At 41.3% G+C, this 17642-nt stretch overlaps 4 protein-coding genes across 5 annotated transcripts in view; 1 reads left to right on the forward strand and 3 right to left on the reverse strand.

Moving 5' to 3' along the window:
* LOC136428082 (FERM domain-containing protein 3-like) overlaps positions 1–7020 on the reverse strand; it is a 41474-nt gene extending 34454 nt beyond the window's left edge. Inside the window, exon 1 of one of the 2 annotated variants that reach the window (XM_066417359.1) lies at positions 6649–7019. In XM_066417359.1, coding sequence (XP_066273456.1) covers positions 6649–6759 — 111 coding nt within the window. In that variant the 5' untranslated portion in view covers positions 6760–7019. Of the gene's footprint in view, positions 1–6648 lie in introns of both variants that reach the window. The other variant, XM_066417360.1, reaches the window with a different exon arrangement.
* A 252-nt stretch (positions 7021–7272) lies between these two features.
* Positions 7273–10816, reverse strand: LOC136428084 (uncharacterized). Its single transcript, XM_066417364.1, has 6 exons — positions 10473–10816; positions 9619–9743; positions 9243–9413; positions 8943–9036; positions 8433–8617; positions 7273–7853 (listed from the first exon to the last, which is right to left on the reverse strand). The coding sequence occupies exons 2-6, from the start codon at positions 9733–9735 to the stop codon at positions 7689–7691; spliced, it is 732 nt and encodes a 243-aa protein (XP_066273461.1). The 5' UTR covers positions 9736–9743; positions 10473–10816; the 3' UTR covers positions 7273–7688.
* A 1676-nt stretch (positions 10817–12492) lies between these two features.
* LOC136426946 (tripartite motif-containing protein 2-like) lies at positions 12493–13185 on the forward strand. The gene has a single exon (XM_066415665.1). The coding sequence runs from the start codon at positions 12493–12495 to the stop codon at positions 13183–13185; it is 693 nt and encodes a 230-aa protein (XP_066271762.1).
* Positions 13186–13202: 17 nt separating this feature from the next.
* Positions 13203–16579, reverse strand: LOC136428086 (peptidyl-prolyl cis-trans isomerase A-like). The gene is made up of 6 exons (XM_066417365.1): positions 16436–16579; positions 15628–15783; positions 15272–15379; positions 14826–14919; positions 14416–14600; positions 13203–14134 (listed from the first exon to the last, which is right to left on the reverse strand). The coding sequence occupies exons 2-6, from the start codon at positions 15781–15783 to the stop codon at positions 13967–13969; spliced, it is 711 nt and encodes a 236-aa protein (XP_066273462.1). The 5' UTR covers positions 16436–16579; the 3' UTR covers positions 13203–13966.
* Positions 16580–17642: the final 1063 nt, after the last annotated feature.

Below are 17642 nucleotides of genomic sequence, written 5' to 3' on the forward strand. Positions count from 1 at the left end.
TTTCACAGAGCCTAGGATGCGTAGGAAATAAATGTTGTATTTCCGGCTACGTCCTGAAAAACATAGGGTTGGTAGGGTACTTATTTTCTATTTAGATTTTGGTCAAGTGATCCAACAAATAAATTTTAACAAATTGCACAGATATGCATAAGCACAAAATCAATATATCAATCAATCAACTGAACAAGGAAGCACAATGTTTACTACACATACTTATACATCAGCCATTGAAAGCCCTAATCTGTTACCAAAGTGTTAACGTTAGCTACATGTATGTAGCAAGTCTGTTTTGAATTCCATCTCTCAGATGTCAGATTGGAAACTTTATGTCCCTTGGCAGTGGACGACCCAAAACAAAGGTCTAGGGTTGGCACTTGGCAGGTCTTTATAAGTATTGGTCTGGTAACCGGAAACAACAGTTTTTTCCATTATAAGTTAATGATAAGGCCTAGGCAATTTTGCATCAACACAAGTATTTTCATATGATTATGAAAAGGATAACAATCATTTTTGGCTCGAAATATTCCACATACAAGCCCTTTGCATCAAAACAACGTCGTCAGTGAACCAAACAACTCTATAAATATGGTGCAGTAGTGACTCACCAACGCAGAATTAGTGTTAGCGGTTTATGATCAAAGTCCAAAGGCATACACATATGGCTCATCACAGTTTTTAGAGGCACACCATTTCTAATCCGAGATTATATGAAGTGTGACAAATTGCAGAACATAACCCATTTACGCGTGACAACATTATGAACTGCTTCTGCAAGTTGATGTAACAGCACCGATACATAAAGGAACATAATTCCATATTTTAGGTCGACTGTGCGCATAGCGTGAAGGTCACAAAATTGTTTCTATTCGGGGGAGGTGCGTGACAAAATACCTGATGGCCCTTTCCCAGGTTCTTATTGTGACAAGGCATGGGCCCAACACTACAGTATACGTAATACTACATGTAATGTAGCGCTACCAATTATTGTCCCATTTATTCAAAACATTCTACTGCCAGAACAGAGCCCATGAGAAGAAATATCAGCTCTGCTACAACGAAGAAATTTGCATGGTCTTGAACTTTTTCTCAGCCTGATATCAAAACCAGAAGTTTCACTTAAGTACTGTAGATAGCCCCCAGGAGTCCCATCATCTGTATCTGTATCATTTGTTGCTGGTATAACGGCTTTTGGTGTAACACAGCAGCTTTTCAGGCAAGCAGCGCAGCAGCAGAAATAAATGAAATGAAGCAGCTGGTTATATTACACTGAATGACACATCAAACTTGTTTACTTCTTTCCTACCATTTGATATCATGAAGATTCATCTTCAGCTTCTCGAGTTATGCTGTCTACAAACACAAACACACACATGCACACACATGAACAAACGGCATCGAAAACATAACCTTCTTGGCAAATGTAATAAACACATTGCACCAAAAGGCACCATTTGGCTTGTAATTGTCAATATTCTTCATCAAATATTAACATAATCCCTGACCTATAGCTGCTACATGTGTACCTACTGCCAGAAAACCATAAATATGGCCACCAATTGAAGACAGCTCATTTATCAATAGCCGACCTGCTAACCTCACCGGCTTCCCGCCACCATGTATTGATCATTCTATCAATTTAATCCCAGATTTCTTTCCCTTAATGCCTGTGACACCACAATTTTCTATGTTTCAATCCATCTCCAGGGTCAGCTGACTTGCCCATTACACTAGTGATCTCCCATTGGTGGGAGTATGGATGCAATCAGAATGAAGCTTTCATACAAATTGTACATGAGCCGTTGGTAATGAGTGATTTGCAGATAGTTGCTATAGAGTGGGAATAGGGAAGATGAGGAATGAGAATGCTGTAATTCTACACTGTCTCAATTACAAGCATTACAAATCATGCAGTGTTCTGTGGGCACAGGTCCAAATATGTTTCTGTACTAGTAGGTGAATGACCCACAAAAGCTAATGCAGTATAAATGTATGACTTTTTGTACAAAGAATGCCATTGCCAACATCTATGGGCAAAACATTGTCATGACTAAAAAAGATAGAACATTTTAATATATTTACAAATGAAAGTGAAAAAATCTCAAATGGGACATCGATTTTATATATTATGAAGATTTTTGTTGTATGGTCATAATTGTCGTAAAATACATTTGTGTATGCCATCTGCTTATTGTATCAGCTTGATTTTAGGTACATTTGGGTATATTTCTAGGGGTGGTGTTCAACTTTGTGCGGACCTGCACACATATCATTGCAAGTGATAAGTGACTGTATAAGGCCACACCAATTCTATATGTTGGTTTGGGGATCTATAAAAATAACACTATAATTACAATACTAAAATGAGAACAGAGTCTGATTGCTGTATCTACATGTAATGTGAACAGTTTCAGAGAGTGACTATACATCCAGTACGATGTACATTTTCCTCCCAGTCTTCTTTCTTCATCTGGGCCGCTAGCTAAATTTTTACCTGAAAATGTCCAACAACCAAGGAAATAAATTTAAAGCGGTGAGGCCTTTTAAGGCTTCCACAGCTGCTGCTCTTTTTACTGCTATCTGCTACTCCAAAGATTTCAGCACGACCTCAGGAATTTGACCTTGGAAAGACTCAGGAAATAGGAGGGTCATGAGAAAACCAACATCAGATAAAGACGACCAGTTCTAGCCAAATGTTTGCATGTCCTCAGGTTTTCTGTCCTCTTTAGCTCCGGCAAACATGAGAACTGCCTGAGTGGCTTCTATTTTCAACCTTCTGAAGTACACAAGGTTTCTCTGAGTTACAACTTTACGCTTGAAATGTAAATTGGATTGCAGAAGCCTGCTTTTGATCAGCTAAATTGGTCCGACTGCTGAGTGCTGTTGACTTGCTACAAGCTGACTGTAGACTGGTGCTAGTGAGTCAGAAATAAATCTGAAGTCTGTAGTCGTTAAAAATATCAATCCCATAAGGCCACACCAATTTATGATTACCCATCACTGTTGATGAGGACCTTGACGTGTTATCAATTAATTTTTCATCCAATCTTTCATGAGTTGTTTTGAAATTTGTGTTACATTGTATTTCTCATAATTTCTCATCTAAAAAACACCACATAGACCACAGATGTAAATGTCTGTTTTCATGCGATCTTCCAATCTAATTGGTCGCAAACATGACTCATTGTGAGGTTTTATATCATGCTTATAATACTACTGTATCACCAAGGAATATATATATATGGGAGAATGCAATGTGACTAGCCTATCAATTCAACTCCCAGGTGACAGAAGTATCACCTTAGTACCAGTCTTGAAATCCGACTATGAACCTGGATCTGTCTCTGGAGGTTTCTAATAGAGTTCTGTGTTTCCTTTACTGAGTTTCACGACAATTTTATCTCTACAAATGGAATAGTTTGAAACCAAATACTTATGATGACTCAGTCTGCTTGGAAAACGGATTTTCAATACTTCCCATTTCTCCCGTGCGTCTGTGATTTGATATGTCTACATACAATGTACCTGCATGAGCTCCTCAGCAAGTGAAAGTGAGTCTTAATAATGCATGAAAAATCTGTCAATGAATAATTTGCTGAGAAATACGGAAAACCTCATGTGACATAGAATGTTAAAATCAGTTTTGCATGGCAACAACATTTCAAGTTGAAGTGCGCGAAACATGAAAGGGAAAGAAATTGCACTCAAAAATATGTAATTCAGTGTTGATAATAATAACAATATTGTTACCACAAACCGTTTTAAATACAGTATATACAAGTATAGCTGTTGGGCTCCCTGAGGGAAGGGTTAAGCTAAAACCTATTGTCTGTGACTCGTAATGTTGTGTCTTGTCTTATACTGTTAGAACATTGCTAGTAGAAAATGTCTGCAAGGTCAGATGGTAGCAATACAACTCCAACAAAACCAACACGATTCACAACTAACGTTCCGGGTAAGCCGTAGCCTACGATCGTGCATCAACCAATAATGTACTTACTATGAGTATAATAATTCCTTCTCCAGTTCCTCCAAAACCTATATTGATGTCAGGTGTTTTTTTTAATAATGTTGCATTAAGACTCACCAATTCTAACAACATACCATATTTCAGTTAAAGAAAGACTTGCATAATTCTTATTAAAAAAGTGTCCTATCTTTACAATGGCATCACAGTTCTGTAAAAAATGATACAGACTGAGATATTTTGTATCTGCCATTGATGTCACATTAAATGTCACATCAAAAGACTGGTACTAAGCTGGCTGCCTTTGAAGATCACCCTCTGGCAAAGTTTGTCCTCTGCGGAATAGAAGGTCATAGAGTTCTGTATCTACGAAATGCCAGAAGGAGAGCTAGCTTGCCTGAGTTAAAGCTTTACACAGCCTAATTGATATACATGTACTAAGGTTGTCTGGAAAATGGTATGGAAAATCGCATTAAGTAAGGTAAAATCATTGCTGGAAATCCAGGATTTATGTTAATCAACATAAATCAACATAAATGTATAGTCTGGTAGAAACAAAACCCTTGAGAGGATGTAATTGACTGCTTCACAGGCAATACCTAGCAATCAGAGATTATTGTGCTGCGAGATTATTCCAATTACAACGTCAAGGAGATTTCTTCCCTGACTAATATATCATCTGACACAAAGTGATATGACACAAAATGATTTGTACATGAAAAATATGTGTGCTGAATGTACACTCAACAAGAAAGTAATATAGATTCTATATATATCACTTTCTTGTTGAGTGTACATTGAGCAAACATATATTTGTACAAATGTACAAATCATTTTGTGTCATATGATATATATAAGAAAAGGGGCACAAAATCCTGTGGTTGCTGGATTTTACCTGTGAAGCAGTCAATCAAATTCTATTATTTTTGGTATGAGAAAGAATATTGTCTGGTGCTGCAGTGATTTACTGGACTTCCTCCGGAGAAGACAAGTGCATTCATCACTGCATCCTGTAATTATCACTCCAACGGTTGAGAACCAAACAGCCAACTGGGAGATATTCTACCGGCTGGAGTTATGTTGCTGCAAATGTCAGCAATGTTTTCATGAGCAGACACCCAAACACGATAAACGCCACAAGGCATTCTGGTGTTAATCAAAATGAAATTTTGGCTTGCTTAAGTGCAATTACACTAGGAATATTTTTAAAGCTTACACCGTATCTGCCATTCACACCAAAGCAGCTTCTTGCAAATTTTCTGTCTCAATCTTCACGTTTCACTTTCAGGCAAATTGTTAAAAATTGTTGGTTTGATGCTTTGTTCTCTTTCCTTTTCCTAAACAATTTGTTTTCTTTGTGAAGCGTTATCAGGGCCTGAAGACTGGCAACACCAATATATTACATGGACCTAGACAACAGAGACAGAACAGGAAGATTCAATCAATGGGGGAAGGATGATCAGATATCATACTCCTACATGGACCGCCAAAGATCATGGTTAACTTAATGTTACACAAAAATGAAAACTGGCAAAAATACAAAAATTTTGTCCCTAAATGTTCATACAGGTCCCCTCAACATAATTTTTGGTCTATCCCTTTATGGTCCAACCCTGCACGGGAGGATTCTGGCAACGAAATTGTTACTTATAATTTGTAAATTTGGGATAACAAATAACGCGCTACATGGAATCAAGGATACCAACAATGCTTAGCTTAATGTTTAGAGCTGACAAGCTACAATTAATGGGAAATTAAAATAGCTCGCCAAGCCTCACAGAAAAGCTCCTTAAGCCCCTTTATCAATCATTCAATGGTCAGGTTCCATAGGAAAATCTGTCTCATTTAGAGCAATTCAGACTACTGTCAAAACAGGACAGACCATAATGATAATGTCAACCAGTGTGCCACACATCTCTGGTGCCTCCTTGAAAACAAATAAAAAGTAAACACCTAATTTAAACACATTGGGCTGATAACAAAAGCACATCATGATATAAGTGTGGAATAAAAACAATAGGGGATTGCATAATAATCCAAATAAACTGCAAATATATGATCAGTTAGACCAAGGAGGTTAAAATAGCATCCTTGGTTAGACACATTCCTATCCCGCAGCCATCTCACAATCCGTTAATCTTTATATCATGCTCTCATCTTGTGTCTCCAATGGCCAGGCCCCATTTTTCATCCATAATATTACTGTCTAATGAATGTATGCAGATTGAGATCACAGCGAAAGTAGGGCACACATACCGCCCACTACACGCCCTGACATGTAACAATACAAAACATCTGTACAGTAATATGTCTGGCTTTGCGTGCAAAGAAAATTATAGGCACAACAAAGATTTGTCCCTCCTGCAACGTATACTATAAGGTGAGATTTATATATGGCGTGTCTTTGTGTAAAGAACCTTGGAGGTTATCACCAAACGCTGTCACTCAGACGTACCACGATATAGCTGTCCACATAACGGATTATTCAAAGAGATCAACGTTAATCCCATACACACAAAAATTGAATAAAACATAGCCATTAAGCGGCCAATTGTGCCCAACTCTACTCTACTCTACTCATGTTTCGCGATGGGTGATCCTTTGTGTGTGGCTCTGTACCCCCCTCCCCCGTGAAATCACAACAAAGGCAAATGTCAAGCCGAAGTTTAAGTACACTCCCCCACCTGTATGTCACACTGAATCTCCGTATCGTCCAGCAGTCTCACCGTACACTGGTACCGCACATCCGACCGGCTCTTGGGCAGGACAGACACCCGGCTGCCGAACCGAAACATCTCTGGTCCTGGCGGCAAGAGAGCCTGGCTCCTTCTCCACAAGGCAACTCCGCCCGCGGCACTCAAACCCGGAAGCTAACGGTCTGCACGGAACCCCGCGTGGATCCCGCGCGCACTACCGAAAATTACCTAATATACACGAAGGGAAACTTACAGTGTGATCTACCGGTTTAAGTCTAGTTCATCAACTAACACACGATCCTCTCAAACATGGCGATGATGATGGCTGTGTGTGTGGCTCGGTGTGTATTCAATAATCGATGCAAATAAGCTTGCGATGATCCCACTTCCGCCTTCTAAGTAATGGCGCAGAATGAGTTTTGCAGTGCAGGTACAAACTGATAGAGGCCGTCGTTGTACAGTAAGAAATGTAACGTTACTAGTAATCTTTGGCTATCAATTTGTCTTGAGAATTACTGGAGTGATGTTTGTTTTGGGGAAAGGTGAGCACTACCTGGCCATTATCTATGAACGACCGAAGGAACGGTCATTTACTGCAGACAGACAAGCCAATTGTTTGAGCGAAGCAAGCGTTTTTATTGAAAAGAATGATATCCAGGGCTTTACTCCAGTGAAATCAAATTAAGTACAGGGAAGTCGTTGTCTTTACTATCACGGGATCTTTCCTTACAATTGAAAAGAAGGATTCACAGCAGAAGCGACTAGTCGGAGTACATGGTTTATGGATAGTAAGTCGTGGTGTATGCCTGTGCAATGGCGCAAGTATCTAGTACGGCATTCGCATCGTGGCTACCTATTTGAAATATGAATATTATCCGCATGTGTCTTAATCAGACGTCAAAAAAAGGAACACGTAGCATTGAAAAAGGTTCTATTCTGAAATTGCGATTTCTTATTAAAATGCTACATATTGGAGCATGCTTATATCGGACATGGATAACTCGTGTGCTAGTCACGTGCTTTGAGCCTTATTTGTCGGACTTGTCTGACTTCTTAGCAGCGCCCTTGCTGTTGGACTTGGGCTCCAGCTCGTACGGGTGTGTGTGCTGCACGCCGCAGTCCTTGATCAGAACAGGCTTCTTGGGACGCCCAAAATCGTCCACATCCACCTCTCCAATCTTCTCAACAATGTCCTGTGAAAAAAAGGGAAATCACTAATCAAAATACAGAAATACATCCATTTATCTCTTAGCGATCAGTGCAGAAAAACCATGCGAAAAAAAGATGTTGAAGAATCAATGGATATATGTTTCATGTCTCAGTTTCCATGTGATTGCCCAATGTTGCAAGGCAGGGTCTTAATTTCTATATTAGCAACAAAAGGTGTTCCCCTTCTGCAGGTTGCATCCTTGTTTAATTTTTATCTGCGCATGTACGCAAATCTTAAGTCTTGAGCGCATCCGGATCCTTTTGGGAGCGTTAGCTAGATTGTAGTTACCTTTGCCAAGAAGGTTATGTTTTCGTGTGTGTGTCTGCCTGTGTGTGGTCACGATAACTCGATAATATACCTTGGTGGATTGTCTTGATATTTGACCCCCAAGCAGGCTGGTTATGGTACTGCAGCAGAACTTCCGGTTTTAATATCTCGTGTTCTGGACATGCTATGGTTGTGATTTTTGAGTGGTAGATCTTATTTGGCGTCGATTTCTTTCCTGCTGGGTGTCGTGACCCGCATGAAAATTACATGTACTAATATGTTAGATCCAACTCACCATGCCCTCTATAACCTTTCCGAAGGCGACGTGCCTCTTGTCCAGGAACCGTGCTGGCTGTAGGGTGACGAAGAACTGCGAGTTGTTGCTGTCCGGCCCGGCGTTCGCCATGCTGACCCACCCCTTGTCGTCATGACTCAGGTCGAAGGTCTCGTCTGCGAAGTCCGCGCCGTAGATGCTCTTTCCTTCAAACAAATTCATAGACGATCAATGTTTGAGGGTATTCTTATGTATCTATGTTCTAGCGTAGGTTTAAATGTATTGATAATTTCAATATGACGAAAATATGACGAAAAATGAATTAGAGTGAGTGCATCACGTAGATGTCATGCAGAGGTGTCATGTTAGAGGTCCAAATTGTCCAACAAAAGTTTGGCCATACGGAGTCTTAAGTTTCTAAATGATAATTCAACACCTGTTACAAAAAACCCATGGGTAGGTGTTTTACTGCATTATACCATCCCAAAACATAAAAGAGACACACGGAAATGTCTGTATACATGTACCCACCTCCAGTACCGTCACCAACTGTGATGTCACCACCCTGGATCACGTGATCTTGTACCACACGGTGAATGTAGGTGTTCTTGTAGCCAAATTTGGGCTGAGAAAAAAGTGAACGAGAGGAATCAGTCAACGAACAATAACTGGTATCAGGTACAAGATATAAGATATAAGACCTATCATCTTAGGCCTTCACCTTTGCTGAATAATAGTGTACACGAGTTACTACTGTGGTCATATGGGGAATGATTTACCATACAAATGATGAGTTGAAAGATTTAGACGAAGACGTCGCTTGAGACTTACATCCATTCTGTAGTTGCCCCTTGCCAGAGCTGCGAAGTTCGCCACTGTAATTGGCGCCATCTCTCCGAATAGTCCGACGACAAATCTTCCGATGGGTTCATCGTCGACCTCCACGTCGAACCAGGCCTTCTTGGTGACTAAAAGCTTTGGCTCGTCCTCCTCCTCGCTGTCCTGTAGTAAAGGTACAAAGCAATCAAATGTGGTGGTACGAATAATGTATTTCAAAATGGTACAAAATACGTAGAGTTTGTTCGTTTTGTGGCAGCTGTTCCTAAAAAAAACCTGGGGCGGAAACGTTCGTGAATTCATCGTTAAAATTCGAAAGGCATAAGCACATAGTACATAGGGTTATCTTGATATCATAAATGTTACATACCTTATCCTTCTTGTCTTTGTCGTCCTTCTTGCCTTTATCATCAGCGGCAGCGAAGGCGTGTGTCACAAGGCATAATCCTAGGACCACTGCTAACGTCAGTTCAAACAGCTTAGCCATTGCAAATTCTGTATTGAGGGAAAACAAAATGCGATTACCAAGGAATGTGCCATGTGCATTCTCAAAACTTTATCGTTGGTACATGTGGACATGTGTTCGTTACAGATACCACATGTCGAGCTGCAGTTGTTGCACACGTTGACACTACACATCATATTGATTCAATGCACATCAGAACAATAAGATCACAAAATTATTGATTTTTTTTACTCTACTGAACACGTGGCTCGCCACGAATACAGCCAGTGGATGATGGGGTGGGGTGGTACCGTAGCTAGGAGAACACGCTACTAAAACTCGCATTACTCCCTAGTTTGTATTACTTCCTGGATGTTGTCCATCGTTGCTACAAACGCTATATTCTACTGTGTCTGTCCTTGTATATGTTGATATTTGGTACAAAAATCGCTTCTATCTAATTTTTGGTGTTACATGTAAATGCGTTTACTACGTTCATCTTTAAGGATTTCTCAACCGTCTTCTTTGGGGTAATTATTCGTTACATCTTCATTTTTTGTTCGTTTCACTTGAATTTACAGCGCTTGGTATAATAGTGAAATTGCGAAACGTTACTTGGAAATAAAGTACATGTAGACCAACTGCAACGGTTAGTATATGCTTACGGAGAGTCCGTTGTTAATCGGGTTGTTTCAGACCCGTCGAAATAGACTGAAACATTTTGTTCATTGATGGTAAAAAGCACAAACGACTTAGAGCAATGGAAATAAAGTACTCACCAACTATCTAGTTGATCCAAGAGGAAGACGTGGAGTAATTCTTGACCGGTGGCTGTCAGTTCAGAGGTGGTTATGTAGAAGTGACAACGTGTACCGCTATCAGCTGTATTAATAAGGGGTAGTCCTGACACTTCGACCAATCATAGTACAGCAAGCTGTCTGTGGGTATCTTTTCCCGTACGTGTCAAGAATGGACGCTGCCAGGAGAGCGCTTATGCGGAACACCGACGTGGAACCATATGGAAGCATACACGTGGGATTTCAGAATGTTTCTGGTCGTTTTCCATGATTATCAAGTGACAAAAGACATACAGACAGCTGTACAAAATTACCCAATCAAATGATGCGACGTGCGGCGATGTTGTGTTTCCCCGTGGCCCAAAGTGACAAACAACATTCACATAGAACCATATCTTTTTAACACGTTTTTTACGCGTAAAAAATGTTCAGTACTAGATAAATGTACTAAACAATAAAGTCTCACCAATATGCGTGTATCTTTTAGGAAACTTGCTCGTGCCTACCCATATGACACAATCTTTTTAACACAACATATTAAGTGAATGACAGCATCACTTGCTTTTCTTTTCAACGACATTACTTGGCCTTCATTGAATTAAAAACTCTGGCTGTTGACTTGAAAATCTAAAGAAAAAGTGAACAGATATCTTCTATCAAAGGTTGACGACTAGCGAATCGTATCACCGCGCAAAGATAAAACAACTTTGGGGATTTATAAAGAAATCTTCGTCTGTGCCCTTTTCAAATGAAGTAACAGCTAAGCAACCCTCTTACTTTTCACTATGATTTGTACAAAACGTGATTGGAAAGCTTTTGCATATTGACAGACCAATGGTTTGCCAATTGTCTGCGCAATTAACTTAAAACAAAGCTTAAGTATCTAAAGCCGATTGCACTGTATTCACATCCGCGAGGCGGCTTGGTCTCGCCCAGCTGACGTCTAATGGGTCTACTAATCTTCGGTAACAGCTGATCGTAACAAAAGGACCCAGGGATCATGTCAAATGTCAGTATCCCTTTTTCATACAATCCAAGTGATGGCTAGTTGTATCACTCTATTGCTTGTATCGTATGAACGCTTATGAAATTTTCTACAGGTACTGTCAGGTAGTGATATATTTGGAAGAAAGAGACAAACGACGATGTACCTATCTGAATTTTGTCTGGTGGTAAACGACTGATTTCGTCTTGTTTCATATTTCAAATGTCACACTGCTGTCCCTATTGGCCATTCTTCTTTCCTGGGGGCATTTTCCAATATCTTTGATCGCCGCGCGGGTTAACATGTGTTACAGGTCGTGAGTACCAGGTTAACCCCTTTCTTGGCGCTACAAGCGGCTAACAACGATTGGTTCAGACACGATTTTACTCGTCATCGAAGGAAACGTTCAACCAATAACAGATTACCACGCAAGGAGAGGCTTGCGTCTGTTTGTTTCAAATTTCATATCAAAACGTGAATACTAGTATTTCATTGCAGTGAAACGTTTACGTCTGCCACACTTGCCGCTTACCATCTTGAAGCTACTAAACAGAAAATTAAGGATATCTATAGCTTAATTGCTCCTATTTGTTATAGGCTTATGGCATTCAAGAAAAAAGATGATAGATAGCCAAGATTAGTGTCATGTGCACATCAATTTTTCTCTCTTTGCGAAGACCTAAGCAAAGTAAGGCCCAACAAACGGAGGAGTAATTCAACTTTGCGGTCTAGCTTAACTTTCTCTGTCCCTCAAAGTCTGCTTATTCCAACCATGGACTTTGCCCTTCACGTGACCGACAAAGTGTATTTGCTATAGTCCATACGTCGGACTCTGGCAGCTTTTAATAACTGTTTCTACCATATAGTACAACTGCTATGGAATCCTCTACTAAGCTATGTGCAAGTCCTGTTATGACGATAGGCGCGGCCGAAACAGGGCAGGTACAATTCAATAACCCTGTAGCACTCGCAGTTGGTCGGGATGGAACTCTTGTCGTCGTTGATCAGGGGGACAAGATGGTTCACATGTTCAACACGGAGGGCAAAGCTGTGAGTACGTTCAGTATACCGACAGCTTGGGCACGGGGAGTGGCGGTCAGCCCTTCCAACGGGAATATTCTCATCGTTGAGAACGAGAACCAGTCTGTGATGACGTTTACACCGTCGGGAGAACTCGTTCACAGGTTCCATAGCGACCACTTCTCTTCTTGCTACGGAATCGCACAGAGGAACGACGGGCGAATTCTAGCAGTCGACTATGCGGAACATTGTGTCGCCATGTTTGAACCAGACGGAACGTTTGTGCGAAGTATCGGCAAACGTGGGGAAGGGGAGGGCGAATTTTACCGGCCGTTTTTTATCGCCGTGACCAAGTCTGACGGATTTGTCGTCACCGACTCGTATAACCACAGGCTTCAAATTTTGGACAAAGATGGCAGCTTCGAAAGGATTTTTGGCAAGAGAGGAACGGAAAATGGTGACTTTGACCTCCCTTTGGGTGTAGGGGTCGGGGGAGAAGGGGAGATAGTTGTAGCGGACAGAGACAACCATAGGTTACAGGTGGTTGCTACAGACGGAAGTCACGTGACCACGGTTGTCAATGGCGACGGCAGGTTGGCCAGTCCCGCCAACATCGCGGTGATGAATGATGGACATGTGTACGTCATCAACGGCAAGGACAAGTCGATCGACAAGTTCAAATACAACTAAGATGAATCTCACAACGATGAAATTCTTCTATTCACTTTATTTCATCGCTCAGACGCTGTTACGGTAGTTGTTACAGTAGTATACGGAGATGAAAGGTGTCTTACAACATACAAGAAAATGAAAGGCAGATATCTAACAAGAACTTATAACGTTACATGAAGTCTGTAGTAAGACAAAGTTTTGTTGGTTGCTGATTCCCACACTTAAGAGTGAGTTATTGATTGAATACAACAATACAGATATAACGTTAACACATTGTACGTTGAATTATTTTATCACTCGTCGAAATAATCGATGACACACGTGTTGAGTAGCGTTATTTTTGTTTGATTTTCTAACGTTCCTGGTGTAATATGATAGAAAGACATTGACAAAAATCCTTCTGTATGTAAGTGTGGATTTACTTAGACATCGGTACACTTGCAATATGCATATTATGTATTTCTTTCTGTGTAAAATAGCTCTGTATATCGCGTACTTTCCGTTAAAATCGGTGGTCATGCTTCTACAACGTGAACCAAGACATCATTCATTCATGGTTCAGCAGCGATGATAAGGAAGGAGCTTTTGTGAAAATACGTACATCATTACATTTTGGGTAAAAAGTATATTGATAATCCTCCCTGTCCATGCAGCCTACACGTACACATTAAACTAACCCCCGCTCCTTTACACTCGCTATTGGTACACCTCTTAATTCCATATAACATAAAATAAAACAGTTTCGATACCAACAGATACAGCCGAGAGCTCGACAAAACGAGAGCAGAATATGATAAGATCACGTAGGTTTGATAAGGTCGGGTTCGATGTCATATATGATGGCCTCCGGTGCGTCCAGCACGTAGGGTTCTGTCACGGCGTCAGAGGACGAGTCGGACACGCGGACGAGCTTGTACGGCAGACCGTTAGAACTGCTCCTCATCTCTCCGATACTCCGGGCGATATCCTGCGGGAGGGAGGACAGGTAAGAGTCATGGGGAAAGGAAAAGCGCATAATGTGGCACGGTGGCCTTGGTTCTTACCACAGAACCGGCTGCAGCTACGGTACTGAGTTCCAGGTCCTAAAGGTTTACCGGATATACAATACAAATAAACAAACAGACAAATAACAAACAAACAAACACACACACACAATACGCACATGACATGTGCTGAAATTTATTTGAAGATCAAGTTACTGTAATGTTTTAAAAATCATACGCTAAAACAAGGCAAATGCCAACTCACCATGCCCTTGATAACCTTTCCGAAGACGACGTGTTTCTTGTCCAGGAAGCGTGATTTAGTCAGCAGGATGAAGAACTGCGAGTTGTTGGAGTCTGGCCCGCTGTTGGCCATGGACACCCAGCCTGGCCCGGCGTGGCCCAATCGGAAGTTCTCGTCAATGAAGGTGTCACCATAGATACTTCTGCCTGTATGAGGGAGAGGCGGGGAGGGCGAGTTGTACACGTGTATTAGCCACCAATCAGAAGTTAAGCTCCGGCTTGTTTTGGAAGTCTATTTTGTCAGTTTTTGGTATGCCCAAGAAAAACGGACAAGATAGAAAGGCCGACAAAACGCCTAAGAGAGTACACTTGATTCTCTAGAAGCTTTTTGAGTCATTATAACAAACAAACAAACAAGCTTAAAAGACTAACCGCCTGTCCCATCATAAGACGAGATGTCCCCTCCCTGTATGATGAAGTCCTGCACGACACGGTGGAAATAGGTTCCGTTGTACCCGAATGTAGGCTGAAGGGTAACAAAGAAATATGTTAAATTGACTGACTTTTTCAGGGGTCAGTCTGATTGCTACACAGAACCCCCCCCCCCCCCCCCCCCCCCTTGAGACAGCTAGTGGCAGACGTAGACATGTTAAGTCACCATTGCTAGCCCTTTGTAATATAATAGATAGCCTTCGGCTAGTTTAGTAACCCTGGTTGTATGTCTTCATGTATGAACATCATGTCTTTTATACAACCGAACAAATCAAATCAAGTGTGGAAAGATTAACATTTTAAGACTTGCCGTAAAAAGTAGTAACGTCCAAACTACCGTACAATGAAATTGTATGAATTCAGAGCTTCGTAAATGGAGTACTTACATCATTCCGGACGTTCCCCTGTGCCAGTTTATGGAAGTTCTCCACGGTAATAGGAACAGTCTCTCCGAACAGCGCGATCACAATCCTCCCCACTGGCTCGTCATCGATCTGTGCAGCGGGCGGGAAGAAAAACAACATGCCGGTCAGAAAACCTAATTAATTTCATTTTATAGAAGAAATTTTGTTGCTTACAGATGATGTAGCAAGAGCTCGAAAAAACAAACACCTAATTGACAAACTAAAAGAGGAATTTATAGAATAACGTCGATGTATAGAATTGTTCAGATAGTCCACCCTGTAAGATTAGGGTGTAATTAGGGGTAGCTTCAATTAATTGCGAAGTCAGCTGTAGGTACCTCTATGTCGAACCACGACTCCTTGGTTACCAGAAGTGGGTGTGGCTCGTCATCTCCGTCCAACATGTCATCATGTTCCTCACCGTCCGAGGGTTCTAACAGGACTGTGCGTGTCATCAGGAGCAGGACGGCACCGGTCAACAGTAGGGTCTGCATCTGGAGTAACATGGGGGAGATGTGAAGCACAAACAAACTTATTGTATGATACTAGGCCTGTTTTCACTAGCCTCGATCCCATCCGGTTTACCGGGCATCCCGCTCTTTCACAGAATCTATGTTTTCGCTAGCCTGGATGACAGCCTTTTTCTCGGTCGCTTCACAGCATAGAGAAAGAAAACGACAGAGGGACATAGGAAGCGTACTTAAGCTAAAAAGGATGGCATCCAGACTAGGTTTTCACGTTCTCAGCAAACAAGTATTGGTCTAGTGAGTGTTACGCGCTTTACTTCGTTTCATTTTTTTGGGTACACAGTACACAGTCTACCTCTGCCGTATGCAATATGCCGTTTCTATTGCTTCCCTCCACTGCGGCCAAAGATTACCATATTTTAAGAAAGGTCACAATTAAGGTCAGATCGATTTTCTATAGATGGCATAACAAAGACGGTGTAAAAACGCAACATATCTTTTTAATTAGTGTGATGCTGTTGCGCTCATTGTCCCACATATCATTCAAGTCAAAATACATACTATCCTCAAGGATCTTTTCTAGATACTGAAAATTCATCTTGAAAATCCTTATCACCTCTCAACCCGGAATACTGACCGCTTAAAAGCATCGGTCTGAAATGAAGAAATGATATCTAACCTTGGTTCTGGTGGTACCAACTCTCTCGCAGCTTTTCCTGTAGTTAGTCGGTTGAGAGCGTCAGCCCCCGTGTTCTTCTGTACGTATATATCGACCGATGTGAGTAAACACTACAACCAACGGAGCCGCCAGCAGCTGTGCGCGTGTGACGTGGCCGTGCAGCGGATGTGCAAGGTTTATCATGTTTGCTGATCCATCGAGCGAGATAATCTTTCAGTCGGATTATAAATACAGATTTTAAAGCAGCCGGTGCTTAAGTAAACGTACAGATCACGCCACGTTGAGGTTTTTGATTATCAAAGTCATGATCACTTTATTTTGGCGTTGCCAAGCGTATAACAGCCCACAATTGGCCGTCAAACACACCTATCTGAGAGATCTGATATACTTGCATGATGTGACACTTTTTTGTACGTCACATCAGATAATGGTTAAAACATCGTTAGCTTTGTGCCTCGTACAGGATGGAATTTCAATCTTTGTAAAATCATCACAGAAAACGTGAATGGATCTTTTTAAAACCACAACATTACGGGTCGGGTTAGCACCCCGGCCCTCGCTAACCAATCAAACTTCACGAGGAATTTTCCATTAGAGATCGATCGATACAGTATTGATGTCTTTATAATAAATCTAGTTACACATACTGTATCTGGCCTTGAACCTCTAGCAGAATGACATATCGATCCCAGTTCCAGCCAAATATCCTCCGTATTTACGCCACAAACCCTTCAGATGTCCGGTACAATACTGAGTAATAAGACGCACAGGCACAAGCCGCAGGTGCGCAAAGATCCAAGTAACTGCGACCCTTCACTTTCTTTAACTGGTAGCTGGAGAAACACAATATTGATCTGGCTCGCTCAAAACGCAGAGAACTCTGCTAATCACCCCAGGTAAGACCGGACACAAAGTCCATTTCCCCGTACATCACGTAAAGGTGAGTTGATTTTAGCGATGTGCAAGTGACATGTAGAAGTACTAGGTGTGGTCAAGATTTGTTGAGACAATAATGACGTCATCTGTCTTTGCTTCGTACCTGAAACCTGAGTAGACGATATTTTCTTGTGATGCAAGCGCTGCGATATGGTCTTTGTTTAGCCAGCAATCTTATACTCATCAAACGAATACGAATAACGTGGCTCGTCGACAGAGGGCCAAAAGTAATTTGAAGGTGTGTCGAATACAGTCACTTTATTTAAGGGAA

This window comes from Branchiostoma lanceolatum, chromosome 2, assembly GCF_035083965.1.
Source record: "Branchiostoma lanceolatum isolate klBraLanc5 chromosome 2, klBraLanc5.hap2, whole genome shotgun sequence".
In the NCBI taxonomy this organism is placed as follows: Eukaryota; Metazoa; Chordata; class Leptocardii; order Amphioxiformes; family Branchiostomatidae; genus Branchiostoma; species Branchiostoma lanceolatum.

Coding starts and splice junctions, on each gene's coding strand:
- LOC136428084 (XM_066417364.1), bottom strand. CDS start 9,735: ATGGCTAAGCTGTTTGAACTGACGTTAGCAGTGGTCCTAGGATTATGC. Junction 9,414..9,618: donor ACAAAGACAAGAAGGATAAG/GTATGTAACATT, acceptor CCTTTACTACAG/GACAGCGAGGAGGAGGACGA. Junction 9,037..9,242: donor GGGGCAACTACAGAATGGAT/GTAAGTCTCAAG, acceptor CTTTTTTCTCAG/CCCAAATTTGGCTACAAGAA.
- LOC136426946 (XM_066415665.1), top strand. CDS start 12,493: ATGGTTCACATGTTCAACACGGAGGGCAAAGCTGTGAGTACGTTCAGT.
- LOC136428086 (XM_066417365.1), bottom strand. CDS start 15,783: ATGCAGACCCTACTGTTGACCGGTGCCGTCCTGCTCCTGATGACACGC. Junction 14,920..15,271: donor AGGGGAACGTCCGGAATGAT/GTAAGTACTCCA, acceptor GTTACCCTTCAG/CCTACATTCGGGTACAACGG. Junction 14,601..14,825: donor GTCTTATGATGGGACAGGCG/GTTAGTCTTTTA, acceptor TCCCTCATACAG/GCAGAAGTATCTATGGTGAC.